Source organism: Protomyctophum bolini (genome assembly GCF_963924005.1).
Source record: "Protomyctophum bolini genome assembly, chromosome: 11".
Taxonomy (NCBI): Eukaryota; Metazoa; Chordata; class Actinopteri; order Myctophiformes; family Myctophidae; genus Protomyctophum; species Protomyctophum bolini.
In genome coordinates this window covers 2,418,849-2,438,342 of record NC_137872.1, presented here as the reverse complement: position 1 = coordinate 2,438,342, position 19,494 = coordinate 2,418,849, and the positions used below count along the sequence as shown (strand labels likewise).

The following is a 19,494-nucleotide window of genomic DNA, read 5'->3' as shown; positions in this document are numbered from 1 at the left end:
TGGAGGTCGTCCATCAGCTCCATGTTGGGCCCCCCGGGGCCCCCCTCCTCCTCCTCCTCCGCGCCCAGCAGGGGCCCCCCGGGGCCCCCCCCCGTGGTGGTGCTTTCCAGGAAGTCCTCCAGGCGTCCCTCCTTGCCCCCCGAGGTCGTCTCCCGGTGGTCGTCGTCGTCCTCGCCTTCTGTGGCGGTTGGCGGCGCCTGCTCGGCCGGGGGGGGAGGGGGGGAGGGAGGAGACAGCTCCAGCTGCAGGGGGGAGGGGGGAGGGGGGGAGGAGGAGGAGGAAGGGGAGGGGGAGGGCGGGGGGGGGGAGGAGGAGGAGGGGGAGGGGCAGGCGGAGCGGAAGCTGGGGTGGAAGCACGCCAGCGAGGGGTCGGGAGCCGACTTGAAGGAGGAGGAGATTTCTGAGAGAAAAGACATTAGTCATTATATACAGTGTATACAGTGTATGGTCCTGGTAGTCAGTAAGGCAGTCATTATATACAGTATATGGTACAGTAAAGGCTGGGGAAATCAATGAATAAGCGGAAGAGGCTGACTTAGGTCTGAAGGAAGAGCTTCGGCTCAGAACGTTACCATTTAACCATCGCACGTTTTATCCAAACCATGGAGAGCTCCCGTAGATTTCGGGTTATTCAGCTTTTTAGTCAGCCTGTATAAAAAAAGGGACATGACACGACACTCGACAGACATGTTATATTGTCTCTTACCTCCAGTCTGAACCAGGATATCAAAGAGGTCATCCATGTGCTCAGCGTTCTCCTGATAAGTAGAGACACACAGGTTTAAAACCCAGTCCAAACTCATTCACAACCAGAGATGGGCAAAATACATTGAAAATGTATTTTGATACAAAATACAAATACTGGGTCAAAAAATTTATCTAAATACAAAATACAAAATACATCTTCCATCCCAGCGAAATACAAATTACAAAATACAAAAAAGTATTTCAAATATGTATTTCAAATACATGTATTTCAAATACTGCCCATCTCTGATGGGCAAAAAACATTGAAATGTATTTTGATACAAAATACAAATACTGGTTAAAAAAATGTATCTAAATACAAAATACATCTCATTTCTTCGATCCCAGCGAAATACAAATTACAAAATATACAAAAAAGTATTTCAAATACATGTATTTCAAATACATGTATTTCAAATACTGCCCATCTCTGTTCACATCCCACAGCAGCATCCTAATGGTTTAAAACCCAGTCCAAACTCATTCACATCACATCCCACAGCAGAACCATAATGCAGGATTGGACACACTGCAACAGGAGCCCAGCGCCAGCGAGCAGTGAGAGAGAAGCACACCTTGTCATCGGGGGACGAGACGGCGGTCTTGATAGAGGAAGGAGAGAGAGGACTGAACAGCTCGTCATGGTCCAGACCGGGACACAACAGCTCCTCCTGGAGGAAAGGAAAGGAAAAACATAGAAAGGACATTAACCCATTCTGACCTGAGATCAGATTCTAAAAAAAATGTTCTTCTACATCCTGACAGTTTTCCATTCTGACCCGAGATCAGATTCTAAAAATGTTCTTCTATGTCAGTCGCGCTTCGATTTTTCAAAAATAGCAGACCTACAAGCTCGTAGCGCGCCACTCGGTGGCGCGCTATGAGCTTGTAGATCTGCTATTTTTCAACAGCTAAAGCATAACATGATGCTAACGGGTTAGTGAGAAAGAAAAACAATGTGGAAAGAGAGACCATTTAAAGATGGAGTGCCACAATGTTTTTATTTTTCCGAGGTGACAGTACTTCATTAGACACCCTGGAGTCGTTTTTATGTGCAATGCCTGGTGTATTAACTTTGTATTTAGGGTTTCTTCCTGGAGGCTGAAACGCTTGACAGTCAAACGGGCCAATGGAAATAAACAGTAATATAGTGACATCACACTATCAGCCCCTCCCCCTTTATCATACAACTACAGCTGTGGGTGTGGCTTCAGTTCAGGTGGATCACCACATCCTACCAGGCAAACCAGGCATACTGGTGGGCGTGTCCACATAAAAGCATGACTTTAACAAATACTGTACACAGTCCTCCTTATATTATAATAATCCCTGATGAAAGAAATCGTGGCACCCATTGTGCTGGGACCCATTTGTGTGTTTTTAATTATCATTTCAAAATCTTTTCGAGCGTTTCTTTTCTCAGGTCTTTAGTTTCTTTCGGCGTCTGACGTGTGACTTCAGTCACACGTTGAAAATAGCCGATCTACAAGCTCACAAGCTTCTGCTATTTTCAAAGGATTCTTTATACATTGTATACATTTGGAAACATGTGAAATGGGACAATTCTGCATATAATGAGTATACTTTCTACTTTTGGTACTGTGTGTAAGTACATTTTGATAACACTACTTTTGCACTTTTACTCAAGTATTGATGCTTTTACTTAAAGGAGAATTCCATGCTAGAATGCTTTCTTATCTTTATACCTTTCTTTGTAGTTGTTACATCCCCACCAAAGAGGTCCAGGTGCTTTTTTGTGCAAAAACTCCTTATTGGCTATTTTCCCTACCATAAGCGCTCAATTAATTGCATTGCATTGAATGGGAATTGAATGGGGGCTATGGGGTGTTATGCTAGTTCGCTTATTTCCATCGAAAGAAGTAGTAAAGTGTGCCGCTTGGGATATTATTTACATTATGAAGAGAGGATATATACAAATAAATTATAATTTTGAGCGATGGAAATAAGCGAATTAGCACAACACCCCATAGCCCCATTCAATTCAATGCAATTCATTGAGGGCTTATGGTAGGGGAAACAGCCAATAAGGAGCTTTTGCACAAAATAACACCTGGACCTCTTTGGTGGGGACGTAACGACTACAAAGAAAGGTAAGAAAGCCTTTTAGTATGGAATTCTCCTTTAAGTAAAACATTTGGGTACTTTATTTTTCCCCACCGTTTGAGAGGCAGGCGACAGGATGTCTTTCCCGGAGGGAGGCGTGTCCTCATCCAGGAAGAAAGGTTGCAGACTGGGCGGAGCCGAGAATGACTGACTGACCTCCTGATTGGACTGTTCCGTTATTGCCACTTCAAGCCCCGCCTTCTGCACCTTCAATCAAGTAATACATGGAAATAAATGTAAGAGTTCGTAGCAAGGGAGCAGTATTAACAATTTAGTAATAAATGTAAACGTGCTGCAAGAGATCGTTTATTATTATTATTGTTATTATTAAGAGATCGTTTAGCAAGGGAGCAGTATTTGGAGAAAACGATCACAAAAGTACAAATACAAAAGAAATATCAAATAATCAAAAATGTATATTTTCTGAAATAACGTTAAATAAGACGACTCATTGTTTTAGTTTTGTTGTTAAAATGGAGCAGACATTGTATCTCTGCAGCAACGATGTTTGACGTTCAAACAAATTGCTGCTCAAATGTCACAAAAAGGACAGGCTATAGAAACCAAGGTTTATGGGACGGGAAAGTTTGGCCTGAATAGACTTTGGGTGGCATAAGAATCCTCTCCTTTTCTTTTCATTGCTGCGACTAAAACTATGATGGCAAATGAAGACAAACAACAGAAGCAATGCGTCTCTCTCCCTCTCTTTTTTTTAATTTTTTTATCCCACGATTTTGTAACCCAGTTTTCTTTTCACCCAGTGCCAATTATCTAATGTAATCCTGGGCGCTACACTTCCTCTGCCAACCTGGGGGGGCAGCGGACTGACCTCATGCCTCCTTCTATGCATGAGGAGTCCAAGCTGCTTCTTTTCACCTGACAGAGGGGAATTTCCCCGGCCGGACGTAGCGCGTGGAAGGGACACGTTATTCCGACCAGTTCCTTTCCCCTCCATCAGGCGCCCCGGCTGGCCAGGGGGAGGTAGTTTTAGAGACCAGGATTACAGCATGTTTTTGTGAGGGTATCTACCCTAGGGGACACGGGGAGAACATGCAAACTCCACACAGAAAGGCCCTATCGCCAACCCCCGCCTCGGGTATGGGCACGGATGAGTCTCTCTCTCTCTCTCTTTTAATCAAAATGAAAACCCGGCATGCACTCCGCTCCGTCTCCGCTGTAAAAAAGGGCTTGTTCAACCCTGGCACAAACACCTGCACTGCAGAACAGAACAGAGTACATCTCAATTAGCGGCGATACAACGTGGTCTTTGTTCACGACCGCGTTAGAAAAGACATAAATCACTGGTAATGGAAGACGCCACCCGAGTAATTAGCAGAGTAATAATATTCACATCACAATACATTAGCCGAGACTGTCAGCGGCTCTTATCGGGGATTGCTGTCAGTGTCTTACATCCAGCATACATCGTTAACCCATTCTGACCTGAGATCAGATTCATACGAGGTTCCACTGGAACACACACTGGTTTGATTAACCCATTCTGACCTGAGATCAGATTCTAAAAATGTCAGTCGTTCTTCGATTTTTCAAAAAATAGCAGACCTACAAGCTCGTAGCGCGCCACTCGGTGGCGCGCTATGAGCTTGTAGATCTGCTATTTTTCAATAGCTAAAGCATAACATGATGCTAACACCAAAATGGGTTCCCGTTCAGAATGGGTTAATTTACACCGCTATTGCACCCGCTGGAGCCGTTTTCTCCTCCAATCATCTTTATTCCTCGCTTGATGGAGCATTAAGACGCTGCTCTATCACCAAGGGGACAGTAAGAAAGGCTCATTGACTAGTAGTACGATAGTTAGTTAGTTGGTGTTCTAACTAGGTTCAAACTATCACCAAGGTGACAGTAAGAAAGGCTCATTGACTAGTAGTACGTTAGTTAGTTAGTTAGTGTTCTGACTAGGTTCAAACTATCACCAAGGTGACAGTAAGAAAGGCTCATTGACTAGTAGTACGTTAGTTAGTTAGTGTTCTGACTAGGTTCCATCTATCACCATTCACCAAGGGAACAGTAAGAAAGGCTCATTGACTAGTAGTACGTTAGTTAGTTGGTGTTCTAACTAGGTTCCATCTATCACCATTCACCAAGGGAACAGTAAGAAAGGCTCATTGACTAGTAGTACGATAGTTAGTTAGTGTTCTAACTAGGTTCCATCTATCACCATTCACCAAGGGGACAGTAAGAAAGGCTCATTGACTAGTAGTATGTTAGTTAGTTAGTTGGTGTTCTGACGAGGTTCCATCTATATCACCAAGTGGACAGTAAGAAAGGCTCATTGACTAGTAGTACGTTAGTTAGTTAGTTGGTGTTCTGACTAGGTTCCATCTATATCACCAAGGGGACAGTAAGAAAGGCTCATTGACTAGGAGTACGTTAGTTAGTTAGTTAGTGTTCTGACTAGCTTCCATATATATCACCAAGGGGACAGTAAGAAAGGCTCATTGACTAGTAGTACGTTAGTTAGTTAGTTGGTGTTCTGACTAGGTTCCATCTATCACCAAGGGGACAGTAAGAAAGGTTCGTTGACTAGTAGTACGTTAGTTAGTTGGTGTTCTGACGAGGTTCCATCTATATCACCAAGGGGACAGTAAGAAAGGTTCGTTGACTAGTAGTAGTACGTTAGTTAGTTAGTTAGTTAGTGTTCTGACTAGGTTCCATCTATCACCAAGGGGACAGTAAGAAAGGCTCATTGACTAGTAGTACGATAGTTAGTTAGTTGGTGTTCTGACGAGGTTCCATCATGAACTACGTAGCGACATTGTGGGCTGAACTCCCACACTTGGATCTGTAGTACTGACTGTATGTGCCTTCAATAGAAATGTGTTCCATTCATCTATGCATCGTCTCATGGGCGTTGAAGAACTATACAGCAGATTTGACAAACATAATGCATATTGTTTCTGTCCGGAAGAACTTTCACGTCTGTGTGTTGGTTTAAAACAATATTGAACCATAAGCTGGATGTTTTTTTCTTTTCCTGAAAAATGAACATTTTGGCGTTTCTATATAATAGAGAGAATTACCAGGTATGTAAAAACATGAAAACGTGTAGAACAGCATGTGTTTAGATGCAGAGAGCCACTGCAGGGGTACGTTACGATAGGGCCTTTTTACAGCTTTCACTTTTCACTACTTTCACTGCATACTTTTGGATTGGTTCTTCTCAACCAGGTCTGCATGTCTGGATTCTGTCAGTTAAACATTGACCCATCAGGCCTGACGTCGAGATTTTAAAAATGTCAGTTTTCTATAATACCTATGTTTCTATGTCAGTGGTGCTGAAACTTTTTCACGTCAAGGACCCCCAGAATTATCTGTATTTGGCCGCGGACCCCCCATCTCAAAATATGTTGTTCAAGGGACCTCCCCAGATGCAAAGATTTGAGTTAAAAAAACGTTCACTCTGAAAGAATATATATATTCAAAGGTTTGCGCCACATTTTCATGATTTTTCAAAAAATAGCAGACCTTCTACAAGCTCGTAGCGCGGCACTCGGGTGCCGTGCTATGAACTTTGTATAGATCTGCTGTTTTTCAATAGCTAAAGTATAACATAATGTTTAAAACACCAAAAGGGGGTTCCCGCCCCAGAATGGGTTAATGATTCAACTCACCTTTCTGTTTTGCACTTTGGGAGTTCCGCTTGGCGTCCCCGGCTTTGATTGGCTGTCAGCACACTGAGGCTTTGATTGGCTGTCGGCACACTGAGGCAACTGAGGAGAGCATTGGCTCGGGAGCCTGGTCGGAGTCGACTGCAGTCGCTAGAGAAAACAAATGGAAATAGGGAAGTTTGGAGACTTAATTCATAATTCAACAATTCAACAATTTAAACTTTAGTGAAAGAATAAAAAATATAATTATATATTTCAAAAGTATATTCATATTCATATATTCGTTCAGCGGTTTTGCGAAATGAGCTCCAGGCACAGACACACAGCTAGACAGACACACATGTCTCTGAGGGGCTTGTTTTTCATAAGAATCCACCGTAGACGTGTTATGAGCTACTTTCTGTCAAGAGATTCTGTGCAAGTGATTATTTATTTTTCTAAGTGCTGGAGTTTGGAAGCGCTCGTCACTGAACGGCCTTGCATGCCATCTGTTTCGCATTTGCACACAACGCAGGAGACAACAGCGCGACCCCTTAATGAAAAACAAGCGCTTCCAAACTTCCAAACATTTCTTCTTCTTGACAGAAAGGCGTTAGTTTCTGGCGCCCTTCTTGGTTGACCAACAAAGGCGTTAGTTTTTTAGGTGCAAGGGGCATTTCTGTCAGGTGTAAAGGAGCAACTTGGACACTCAGGCATGAAGGAAGCATGAGTTCAAGTCCGTTGCTCTCCCCTTGTCCCCCATATATGGGGACTAGGTTGGTGGAGGGTGTGTAGAGCCCAGGATCACATTAGATGATTGACACAGGGGTGAAAAATGGGTTACAAAATCGTGGGATAAAAAATAAAAAAAAAGATCTATAAAGGTGTTATTTTATTGTTCCCACTTCCCGCCCCTGAAGGGTCCATGTGGTTACTCTCCATCATTTAGCTGGGGGACCCCCTCAAGGACCACTGGCTGAGAACCATTGAACCACAGCTATATGAGCCACGTACCTGCAGCGTGATGTGATTGGTTCCTTTGTTCTCGGGCGCTTCGCTCGCTTGGTTCTCGGACACGTGATTGGTCAGTGCAATCAGGAAGTGGTTGCCATTGCTGTCCGTGACCAGGGTCGGGGTTGAGCCCGTCTTGAGCAGGTCCAATGGGAAGGAATTGGGGTTGAAGCCTGATTGGTTGAGAATCAGCTGAGAAACCTGTAGAAGACCAAATAAATCACACCCGTGTGAAGTTATTCTCGTGCTCCGACCCACTCAGGGACACAGCCAGCCGACCCACTCAGGGACACAGCCAGCCAGCCAGAGACACACAAAAGCTCCGTATAGAAAAGTGTCATGATTGTATTATTCTGAAGAAAACCTGGAGACTGACATGAAAAGTAATTGGGTCTTATGATGTGCGTGCGTGCGTACTGCGTTAGGGCATTCAGCTCTAGTCATTTTTACTAGTTGCCTAGTCGAATAGTTGTAAACCACCCATTTAAAAAAATGGGGAAAAAATATTTGTACATTTAAAAACTGTGTACATTGGTGACTATAATGTACCTGATCTTGAGGCCTACAAAATCGAACAATTAGTCAACTAGTACCAGCAAGGGCGACTAGTGGATTTATTAGTCGACTAGTAAACTAGTCGACTAGTTGCTTAATGCCCTCGCGTGCGTGCGTGCGTGTGTAGCATGCGTAGCGTGCGTGTAAAAAACATAAACTTTGCCACGGACAAGGCCAAAGGCCAGTTGGTGTATACGGACATATCGATGAACCCTATACTCTGCACTACTGCGATGTGTTTCCAACAGGCCAACAGGCCAACCAACACTGACCTGTTGCTGTTGCTGCTGCTGTTGCTGGGCCTGCTGCAGTTTCTGTTGCATCAGCAGCTGCTGTTTCACCTGCAACAGCTGCTGCTGCTGCTTCAGCTGCGCCTTCGTCTGCACGTGGGCGTGTTGCTGCGGCGGCGGCTGCTTTGGTTGCTGCGGCTGCAGCTGCTGCTGCTGCTGTAGTTGTAGTTGATTCACCTGTTGCTGCAGCAGCAAACTCTGCTGCTCCTTCAGCAGAATCTGCTGCTTGAGCTGCAGATTCTGCTGCTGCTGCTTGGACTGCTGCTGCAGCTGGTGCTGCTGCAGCTGCTGCTGCTGCGACTGCAGCAGAATCTGCTGCTTCAGCTGCTGCTTGTGGGACTTCTTCTTCCGCTGCTGCGAGCGCTTCTGAAGGGTCTGGTGCTGCTGCAGGTTCTGCTGCAGGGTCTGGTTCTTCTGCTGGTTCTGAAGCTGCAGGTTCTGGTGCTGCAGGTTCTGGATGGTCTGGTTCTGCAGGGTTTGGTTCTGAAGGGTCAGGTTCTGCAGGTTGTTCTGTGTCTCGTGATGAAACGTCTGGTGGTGGTTGTGGTGGTGGTGGTGGGGGGGGTGGTTCTGCTGTTTCTGCGGGCGGGTTTGCAGTTTTTTTTAATTAATTTGTTTATTTATTACAAAATATTTACAGGCAGACACAAGAAGTAGGCTAAGAACTCTTTTTTTGTCACATAATATTCTTTGACCCATTTCTATAAAAAGGGTAAAATGACAAGAAGAGAAACAGTGCACAAGGAAAGACTGCTTTCATCTTTTACACTCTAGACAAATGGAAGAAAAAAATATCTTTAACTGGAAAAGCTGGTCTGGGCGTCCTTGCAAAAAAAGTAATAATAATCCCACACCTGGCGGTTCTGCAGGTTGAGCTGCTGCTGCAGCAACAGCGTCTCGATGGCGTGCTGCTGGGCCAGCTGCAGGGCCGTCTGCTGCAGCCGCAGCTGCTGCAGCTGCGCCTGCGTCTGTCCGCTGCAGGCGTGGTGTTGTTCCGTCTGCGGCGGCTGCGTCTGCTCCTCCTGCGTGGCCTGCAGCGTCTGCTCCTCGTCCTCCATCTCCACGGCCTCCTGTTTGATGGTGACCTTCAGCGGTGGAGGGGGGGGGGGGGGGAAGTATACTCGAGTGTTTTACTTGTAAGTAAAAAGTATCGATACTGCAATGTAGAACTACTCCATTACTAAGTAAAAGTCCGGAATTCAAAATGTACATGAGTTTAAGTACAAAAGTATTGGCTATAATTAGCTATAAGCAATAATATGTCAAACTTTTTTTATTTATTCTTTATTTTATTCAGACAGCCAGTAAAATGTAGGGGCCACAATCTGCATTCAAGGATTTTTCTAGAAGCTTTGTCATTGGTCGATTTGCCTGTCTTCTACATCCTGATTGGTTATAGTCATTTCTGCAGGGTTTGTTTTTTTCACACCAATGACAAAGCTTCTAGGATTAATAATCTATAAAGTAACTGGTGAAGTAAAGTAACTAGTAACACCTGAAAATGTGGCGCAAATCTTTGAATATTCTTTCAGAGCGATTTTTTTTTAACTCAAATCTTTGCGTCTGGAAGGTTCCTGGAACTACATATTTTCAGATGGGGCTCGGCGGCCAATTACACATATATTTTTGGGGGTCCTTGACATGAAAATGTTTGAGCACCACCTACTGATATAGAAACACAGGTTTTCAGAAAACCGTCAGGATTCAGAAGGCATTTGTAGGCATCGTCCTCACGTCTAAATGGGTTAAGCAAATGTACTCCGTTAAAGGAGAATTCCATGCTAGAATGCTTTCTTACCTTTCTTTGTAGTCGTTACGTCACAACACCCCATAGCCCCATTCAATTCCCATTCAATTCAATGCAATTCATTGAGTGTTTATGGTAAGGGAAATATCCAATAAGAAGCTTTTGCACAAAATAACACCTGGACCTCTTTGGTGGGGACGTAACGACTACAAAGAAAGGTAAGAAAGCATTCTAGCATGGAATTCTCCTTTAACTTTACACCAAACTGTCTTACCTTGATGACGTCCGTGGGCAGGGCGAGGGAGGCCGGCGTGGGGTGGGCCGGGGGAGTGGCAGGAGGTGGAGGAGGAGGAGAGGAGGATGGAGGGAGACGGGCGGAGGAGGAGGAGGAGAACGAGGGTGGGGAGTTCTGGGAGACGTCGGGAGGTTCTTCCTTGATCTTCAGCAGAACCACCGGCTCGGTGACCGATGGCCCTCCTCCTCCTCCTCCACTGTAGGGCTGCTGCAACAAGACATGGACAACATATTCATATCTCAGTATTTATGCCACATGTTGCGATATCGATACGATATACTGTATGCTATTACCGTTAAAATGTCCGTTATCGCTGCCCCAAAAAACTGCATAATAATAAGTTGCACACACACAAACAGACTGAAGAACAGCTTCATCCCTCAGGCTGTGAGACTGCTCAATAAGCCTAAATGAACAATGAACATTCCGTGGGTACGGCCTTGTATCCTGACCTGAGTCCTTTAAAACCTTTTAAAACTTTTATACTTAGTATGTTATTTAATTTTTTTACTTATGTGTATTGTGGAGCATCACCCAACGAAAGTTTTTCACAATGCTGTACCTGTACATCTATGTGACAATAAAACACCTTGAACCTTGAACACACACACACACACACACACACACACTCTCACACAATTTCTTTTTTATTTTCTCTGAAGTCTCCTGACCTTGAACGCGGCATTTTTTGCGTTGAACAAATTTGTCTCGAAAATCTATGTCGTTTTACACCACATCTCCTCTATAGCTTAGAGAGTGCTGGGTTGCCCCCCGAAAATAGCTGATCTAACAAGCTCAGTGCGACGCGTTGAGATCTTGTAGATCTGCTATTTTCTGTCCAAAAGTGCCCCCTTTACGGCATTTCAGCCCCTGCCCCGTCTAACACTCTAACACACGACGATACGATAGCGATATATGGTGCAGCCTTACTCCACTGACAGCTCCTCCTGTCCTCCCGTGCTCCAGCTGCAGCCGGAGGGCCTCCACCTCCACGGCTCCTCCTGTCCTCCCGTGCTGCAGCTGCAGGCGCAGGCCCTCCGCCTGCAGCTGGAGGGCCTCCACCTCCACGGCTCCTCCTGTCCTCCCGTGCTGCAGCTGCAGGCGCAGGCCTTCCGCCTGCAGCTGGAGGGCCTCCACGGCTCCTCCTCCTCCGTTCCTCCCGTGCTCCAGCTGCAGCCGGAGCGCCTCCACCAACCTCTGTTTCTGCCGGAGCATCCGCGTCAGCTCCTCAATCTGCTTGTCCTTCTCCTGCAGCAGCCAGTGTGGAATTAGACAGCAAATTTTGAGTTTCGTTTTTAATTTTTTTTTAAATGTAAATGTTTTAATTAATACATTACAATAATAATATATATATATTTTTTTTTTATTCTTTCATTCTTTTTTTACTTTTTAACTTTTAACTTTTTTTATTATTTTATTTAGTTGTAGTCACATTTTAGTCTGGTTTAGTCTGGTCATAAGATTTAAATCTACATGATGTCGTAATGGCAGATTTTACATATTCTATTGGCTATTTTCAGTTATAGTCTAGTTTTGATTTGCTGACGACATGTCATATAGATCAACAGAATCAACGCTGTATACACCTGCAGCATCCTGTCTTTGTATCCTGTATCCTGTCTATATACCTGCAGCATCCTGTCTTTGTATCCTGTATCCTGTCTATATACCTGCAGCATCCTGTCTTTGTATCCTGTATCCTGTCTATATACCTGCAGCATCCTGTCTTTGTATCCTGTATCCTGTCTATATACCTGCAGCATCCTGTCTTTGTATCCTGTATCCTGTCTAATATACCTGCAGCATCCTGTCTTTGTATCCTGTATCCTGTCTATATACCTGCAGCATCCTGTCTTTGTATCCTGTATCCTGTCTATATACCTGCAGCATCCTGTCTTTGTATCCTGTCTATATACCTGCAGCATCCTGTCTTTGTATCCTGTATCCTGTCTATATACCTGCAGCATCCTGTCTTTGTATCCTGTATCCCGTCTATATACCTGCAGCATCCTGTCTTTGTATCCTGTATCCTGTCTATATACCTGCAGCATCCTGTCTTTGTCCTGGACGAGGCCAGAGGCGGAGAAATAGGAGGATGCGGTGGCCAGGAGAGCATCATGGCTGTGTTGTCTGTGCAGAGAGGAGGATGAGGAGGAGGAGGAGGAGGAAGAGGAGGAGGCCTTTCTGCTGCCGGACAGCTCGCATGGCGCCTGCTGCTGCATCATCATCATCACGCCCGGTGTGGAGGAGGAGGTGGAGGAGCAGGAATGAGGCTCGTCTTTGATGGCGGCGGAGGCGGCGGTGGGCATGACGGAGAGATGCCGCGGCGTGGTTGAAGACGACGGGTGGAGACTCAGCTGGGTCAGGGGAGAGGTCACCTGGAGCGGGGGGTTGAGGGAGAGAGGACAAACGGGGACAAGTTTATAGTTTAACAAGAGTGACCAGATTTGACTGAGAGACTGCCATCGCACACATTCCAGCTTTTTTGTTGTTTATGAGTCAACAACACAGGCAGACTCTTCACATACTAGAGCATGTCTGAAATAAGTGTCGGAGCTGAAATAGACAAATAAACATGTAGCTATAGGTGTAATGTTGGAGACCACAGAAGTGAACCTTTTCAAGCCTATTTTCTCAACTCGCTGTTTCTCTGCTGTTTCTCTGCAAGACATTTACTCTATAAGCCATATCTCCAAAACTGGTGGGTCAAACTGAACAACCAATATGTCAATTTGAAAAAACAAAAATTCAAAAAACTGTTAACCCATTCAGGACGGGAACCACTTTTGGTGTTTTAAGCATTATGTTACACTTCAGCTATTGAAAAATAGTGAAAATGTGGTGCAAATCTTTGAATATATACTACAGAGCGAATGTTTTTAACTCAAATCTTTGCTTCTGGGAGGGTGGGTTGCTGGAACTACATATTTTCAGATGGGGGTCGGCGGCCAATTACAGTACATACATCCTTGACATGAAAATGTTTGATAACGACGCATTTTTTTAAATCGTCCTCAGGTCTAAATGGGTTCATTTAACACATCTCTGTTTACACCTTTATTTTAGTCCTATTTAGAGAGAGAGATATATTATTATTAGATATAATATTTTTATAAAAAATGTCATGTCATTGATATTATGTTGTTATGTTGTTGTTTGTAATATCTGTGATTGTGCTTTGGCAACACTTGTAAAACGTCATGCCAATAAAGCCTATTGAATTGAATTTAATTTAATTGAGAGAGAGAGAGAGAGAGAGAGAGAGAGAAAGAGAGAGAGAGAGAGAGAGAGAGAGAGAGAATTGGAGAGATGGAGAGAGAGGGGGTTATTAAAAAGTTTCTTAGTTTAATAAAGAAGAAAAAAAGATGACTGCAGATGATTAAAATGGTGTCGGAAGTGCGCCTCCAAAAAAAGGTGAACAGAAGAAAGAATTAAACAGAAAAAGTATGTATGCTTTGATGTTGAACCTTGAAGAATAGAACATTGAACATGAAATAGATATCTGATGCTAGAAGCTCAAGAGGCATCCAAAAATGGATCATGACATCAGCTAAACAAAAATGTAGGTCAGAATTCTTTCTTTAATTCCAACACGCTCAAACATGCTGAATCCGTTTTTTAACCCATTCTGAACGGGAACCCATTTTGGCGTTAGCATCATGTCATGCTTTAGCTATTGAAAAATAGCAGATCTACAAGCTCATAGCGCGCCACCGAGTGGCGCGCTACGAGCTTGTAGGTCTGCTATTTTTGAAAAATCGAAGAACGACTGACATTTTTAGAATCTGATCTCAGGTCAGAATGGGTTGATCAGACCAGTGTGTGTCCTAGTGGAAACCTCGTATGAATCTGATCTCAGGTCAGAATGGGTTAAATCCCCTTGAATTAGGACTTGATGGTTTCTAAGTGGATATAAGCTTTTACTCTCACACACCTTTGCTCCGATGTTAAAAGGAAAAGCAGGATATGGTCATATGTCATCTGGGATTTGTGTGGAAGAAAGTTATATTATATATATATATATATATAATCAGGGCCGGATTTACCCTCCCAAGGGCCCCATGGGCTAGACAAAACTTCAGGGCCCCCCTGAGCTGCGCGGTGCATTTTGGCCGGAAAGAAATTGGCGTATTTTGTTCTAATTTCGCTGTAATTTTTGGGGTACCCAGCAACCCCCCCCCCCCCCCCCCCCAAAGAGAAAGGCAGACAGACAGACAGACAGACAGACAGACAGACAGACAGACAGACAGACAGACAGACAGACTAGTCGCTGAATGCAGGCTGCCATGCACAGAGACATTGGCAGGGCCGGGTTTCCACAACACAGCGTCACTATGTCTGCGGTGCAGACAGCAGAGCAGAAGCTCTCAATGTTTTAACCATAATAATTAAATGTACCATTTTTTTGGAGGGCCCCTTCCTGTCGGGGGCCCACGGGCTGTAGCCCACCCTAGCCCAACGGTAAGTCCGCCCCTGTATATAATATATTTTTAAAGGACCACTTCACCACTTTTCAACCTATCTTCATATAATAGGTCCTCACTAATAATCTTGAAAAAAAAATTGTTCTACTCGGTCTGTGGGCAGTTCAGAAACAGTCTTCCAGTGACATCATCGATGGGGAATACAAGCTAATAAAAACGGCAAAAAAGTTGCAATGCGAAAATGGAAGCCATCGTTCTCACGATAAAGAAAATCTAAACATTTTTTTTTTTTTGTAAAAAAGAAATCTGCCTAATGACAAGGGGAGAGCAACGGACTCGAACTCATGCTTCCTTCATGCCTGAGTGTCCAAGTTGCTCCTTTTACACCTGACAGGGGGGAGTTTCCCTGGTTGGACGTAGCGCGTGGAAGGAACACGTTATTCCAACCCGTTCCTTTCCCCTCCTAATAAACCTTTAAGTGGGGATAGTTTCTCTATTTGGACATAAAAGCCTATAAATATGTGAGAAAAATCACATTCTCCAAATTATCTCACAGGCCAGATATATATATATTTATTTTGGCCCGCGGGCCGCGTCTTTCCTACCCCCCGTTCTGTAACATTATAAATTGAAAAGTCAATCACAATCAATTTCAATTCCACCGTAATAGATTAATCAAACTTGTGTTAAAAAGCAATCAACAAGATTAGTTCAATAATGATAATGATGGCTATTTGTGCAGCCGCTCTATATTAGCCCATTCTGGACGGAAACCCCTTTTGGTGTTTTAACTACAGGCATCATGTTATACTTTAGCTATTGGAAAATAGCCAGATCTACAAGCTCGTAGCGCGCCACCGAGTGGCACGCTACGAGCTTGTAGGTCTGGCTATTTTTTGAAAAATCGTGAAAATGTGTCGCAAATCCTGACAGAAAACTGTCAGGATTTAGAAGACATTTTAACCCATTCTGAACGGGCTAACGGTTAGCATCATGTCGTGCTTTAGCTATTGAAAAATAGCAGATCTACAAGCTCGTAGCGCGCCACCGAGTGGCGCGCTACGAGCTTGTAGATCTGCTATTTTTTTGAAAAATCGAAGAACGACTGACATTTTTTAGAATCTGATCTCAGGTCAGAATGGGGTTAATCAGACCAGTGTGTGTCCTAGTGGAAACCTCGTATGAATCTGATCTCAGGTCAGAATGGGTTAATACATGTCGACGTCAGGCCTAAAGGGGTTATTGTTTGTAAGTACTGACCATTTCCCCGAAGACGTTCCCGTCGTAGGCGTTGGCGGCGGCCGGCGGCACAGAGTGGTCCGAGGGAGTGGGGGGAGAGGCCGGCGGGCTGCTGCTGCTGCTGCCACAAGGGGGCGCTGCAGGGGTGACAAATGGGGTAACATTAATCATTAACCCGTTCTGACCTGAGATCACATTCTAGGAAGGTCTTCTACATCCTGATTCCTGACAGTTTTCATTCTGACCTGAGATCAGATTCTAAAAATGTTCTTCTAAACATCCTGACAGTTTTCCATTCTGACCTGAGATCAGATTCTAAAAATGTTCTTCTTCTACATCCTGACAGTTTTCCATTCTGACCTGAGATCAGATTCTAAAAATGTTCTTCTACATCCTGACAGTTTTCCATTCTGACCTGAGATCAGATTCTAAAAATGTTCTTCTACATCCTGACAGTTTTCCATTCTGACCTGAGATCAGATTCTAAAAATGTCTTCTATACCATCCTGACAGTTTTCTGAAAAAGCTATGTTTCTATATGTCAGTCGTTCTTCGATTTTTCAAAAAATAGCAGACCTACAAGCTCGTAGCGCGCCACTCGGTGGCGCGCTATGAGCTTGTAGATCTGCTATTTTTCAATAGCTAAAGCATGAAATGATGCTAACACCAAAAAGTGTTCCCACTTCCCGCCCAAAATGGGTTAAAATAACAGTGGGAGATTGTTCCATGCCGTCGGCCCCTAGAAGCAGAAAGCTGCTTCACCGGGGTTTTTTTTAGTCGCCATTTCTTTTAGGCACATCGAAGCAGGTCCGACCTCCCGTTAGCCCGACTAACACCATTACTAACACTATCCCAAACCCTAATTCTATAACCTCAGCCTTAACCAACCACGTACAGTATGTATTAACCTGCCACACACATGTCTTAACCGACTAATGGGATGTCGCACTTATGGGCAGTCCCTGACAAAATGGCGTCAGTGTATGGCCGTTCATAAAGAGACAGAACATCAGACACAGTGATGTCATACAGCTAGTTCCCAAACATTGGGTCGGGACCCATTTGTGGCCCGCGGACACATTGGGTCACAAAATCATTCCCAAAAAAAAAAAGAAAAGAAAAAAAGTAATTTCATGACTTAAAAAAAAAAAAGGAATTTCATGAATAAATATGCTTATTATTGAATAAATTAAAGAAAAATCTTAAGAATTTCCATGAATTAGAAAACAAATGTTTAAGGAGTCGTGAAAATAGCAGATCTACAAGCTCTTTTTGGGTCTTTTGGGTCTCAGGCTAAAAAGTTTGGGAACCACTGATACTGTAATTGACACCTATAGGCAAGGCTCAGTTGAAAAAAACGAATTAATAAAAGGAGAAAATATTATCATAGGAGCGTCATCTGCTCATGAATCTCATGCATAGATAATTGGATGATTGCATATTATAATCATGTACTTTAAAAAGCAATTGTTTACCACAGACAGCCTAATCTGTTGGAATTGCTCATTTGTGACAGAATGTCTCTCCGTGCCATAATATATATTATATAATTATAATAAATAGACTGTTCTCAGTGGGAGGAACAGATCACGGAGGGATATGGTGTAATAATAAGCTGACCTTTTGTCTGTTTTTTGTGGGTTTAGCACTGGGACGTGTCTACAGACCTCATATTTTAGTTTTAATCAAATTCCACCCGCAGACATTAACGATTTGTCTCTCACTTCTCAATATGTCAATGTTTGTATGTTTCTGTTTTCTTCTACTATTATGCATTTAGTAGTGGAAAGTAACTAAGTATATACACACTTGAGCATGTCAGATTTTCAGTAGTTTTACTTCTACTTATTTCAGAGCCAAATATTGTACTTTTACTTCACTACAATTATTTGAAAACTAGGTACTTGTTACTAGAGGTACGTTGTAGAATGTAGATGAACTATGAAACGCAAGGATTCATAGTTATCTGCGACCTCCGGTCACAACTATTACAACAAGAAAACAAAAAAACTAAAGGCGAAAGGGCTGTGTGGAGTTTGCATGTTCTCCCCGTGTCCCCTAGGGTAGGTACCCTCACAAAAACATGCAGTAATCCTGGTCTCTAAACTGCCTCCTGATGGAGGGGAAAGGAACTGGTTGGAATAACGTGTTCCTTCCACGCGTTACGTCCAACCAGGGAAACTCCCCCCTGTCAGGTGTAAAAGGAGCAACTTGGACACTCGGGCATGAAGGAAGCATGAGTTCAAGTCCGTTGCTCTCCCCTTGTCCCCCATATATGGGGACTAGGTTGGTCTCCCCTTGTCCCCCATATATGGGGACTAGGTTGGTCTCCCCTTGTCCCCCATATATGGGGACTAGGTTGGTCTCCCCTTGTCCCCCATATATGGGGACTAGGTTGGTGGAGGGTGTGTAGAGCCCAGGATCACATTAGATGATTGACACAGGGGTGAAAAATGGGTTACAAAATCGTGGGATAAAAAATATATATAAAAAAAAAACCCCAAAAAAACATAGGTCCATTTAACATCCTCACTGACTGTAGTAAGGCCAGTACAGAATTCATTCCATATATTGATCTGACCCCCCCCCCCCCACACCAAAAGCGCCAGCACTCGCCCAGCAGTCTGCTGTCATAGAAGGTGGTCTTACTGGTTGGTACCCATGCTTGTGTACTATTTAACTCAAGTCAATTTTGAAACGGAGGACTTTTAACTTGTAACAAAGCATACTTCTACATTACTACGGTATTGACACTTTTTCAGGCCTGACGTCGAAAGTTTTCAAAATCATGACAATTTTCTGAAAGATTTGAGGCACCTTTTAACGATTTTTCAAAAAATAGCAGACCTACAAGCTCATAGCGCGCCACTCGGTGGCGCGCTATGAGCTTGTAGGTCTGCTATTTTTCAATAGCTAAATTATAACATAATGTTTAAAACACCAAAAAGGGTGTTAATTCCCGCCCGGATTCGGTTAATACAAAAAATTAAAGTGAGTCCTTTTCCCACCACTGGCGGCGTTGTTGTTGTCGTGGGTTTTGGAGGAGAGCCCTGGCCCTACAGCGCCCCCTGCTGCTGCTGGAGAGGAGGTACCGTTCAGCTCCTGGTAGGTGGTGAGCCTCTCGATGAGGTTGTTCTTGGTCCCCGACACGGGCAGACTGCGCAGCTTCAACTCCGCCTTCAGCTCGGCCACCTGACGAGAGAGAGAGAGAGAGAGGGGGAGAGAGAGAGAGAGAGAGAGGGGGGGGGGAGAGAGAGGGGGGGGGGGGGGAGAGAGAGAGAGAATAAAAACAGAGAAAGTCAAGACCAGGGGTCTTCAATGTGTCTGTACGTCTGTACGTACACGCATACGATCAAGGAAAGACTTGATCTTTTCCATATGGTCAAAGTCAAAGTCGTAACGATTTTGTCACACACGTCACCGCAGTGCAATTTGTTCTCCGCATTTTGAC

The 19,494-nt window shown here is 44.0% G+C and overlaps 1 protein-coding gene across 1 annotated transcript in view; it reads right to left on the bottom strand.

The window, feature by feature from the left end:
- LOC308323759 (uncharacterized protein) overlaps positions 1 to 19,494 on the bottom strand; it is a 90,905-nt gene that overhangs the window by 4,233 nt on the left and 67,178 nt on the right. The window contains exons 12-24 of the mRNA XM_080775566.1: positions 19,052 to 19,235; positions 16,065 to 16,180; positions 12,423 to 12,758; positions 11,311 to 11,628; positions 10,360 to 10,587; positions 9,193 to 9,423; positions 8,321 to 8,917; positions 7,497 to 7,694; positions 6,507 to 6,653; positions 2,926 to 3,078; positions 1,323 to 1,418; positions 707 to 758; positions 1 to 400 (exon numbers count right to left, since the gene is read on the bottom strand). The exon at positions 1 to 400 is cut by the window's left edge and continues 4,233 nt beyond it. Of these exons, the coding sequence (XP_080631692.1) occupies positions 1 to 400; positions 707 to 758; positions 1,323 to 1,418; positions 2,926 to 3,078; positions 6,507 to 6,653; positions 7,497 to 7,694; positions 8,321 to 8,917; positions 9,193 to 9,423; positions 10,360 to 10,587; positions 11,311 to 11,628; positions 12,423 to 12,758; positions 16,065 to 16,180; positions 19,052 to 19,235 (3,056 nt within the window). The remainder of the gene's footprint in view (positions 401 to 706; positions 759 to 1,322; positions 1,419 to 2,925; positions 3,079 to 6,506; positions 6,654 to 7,496; positions 7,695 to 8,320; positions 8,918 to 9,192; positions 9,424 to 10,359; positions 10,588 to 11,310; positions 11,629 to 12,422; positions 12,759 to 16,064; positions 16,181 to 19,051; positions 19,236 to 19,494) is intronic.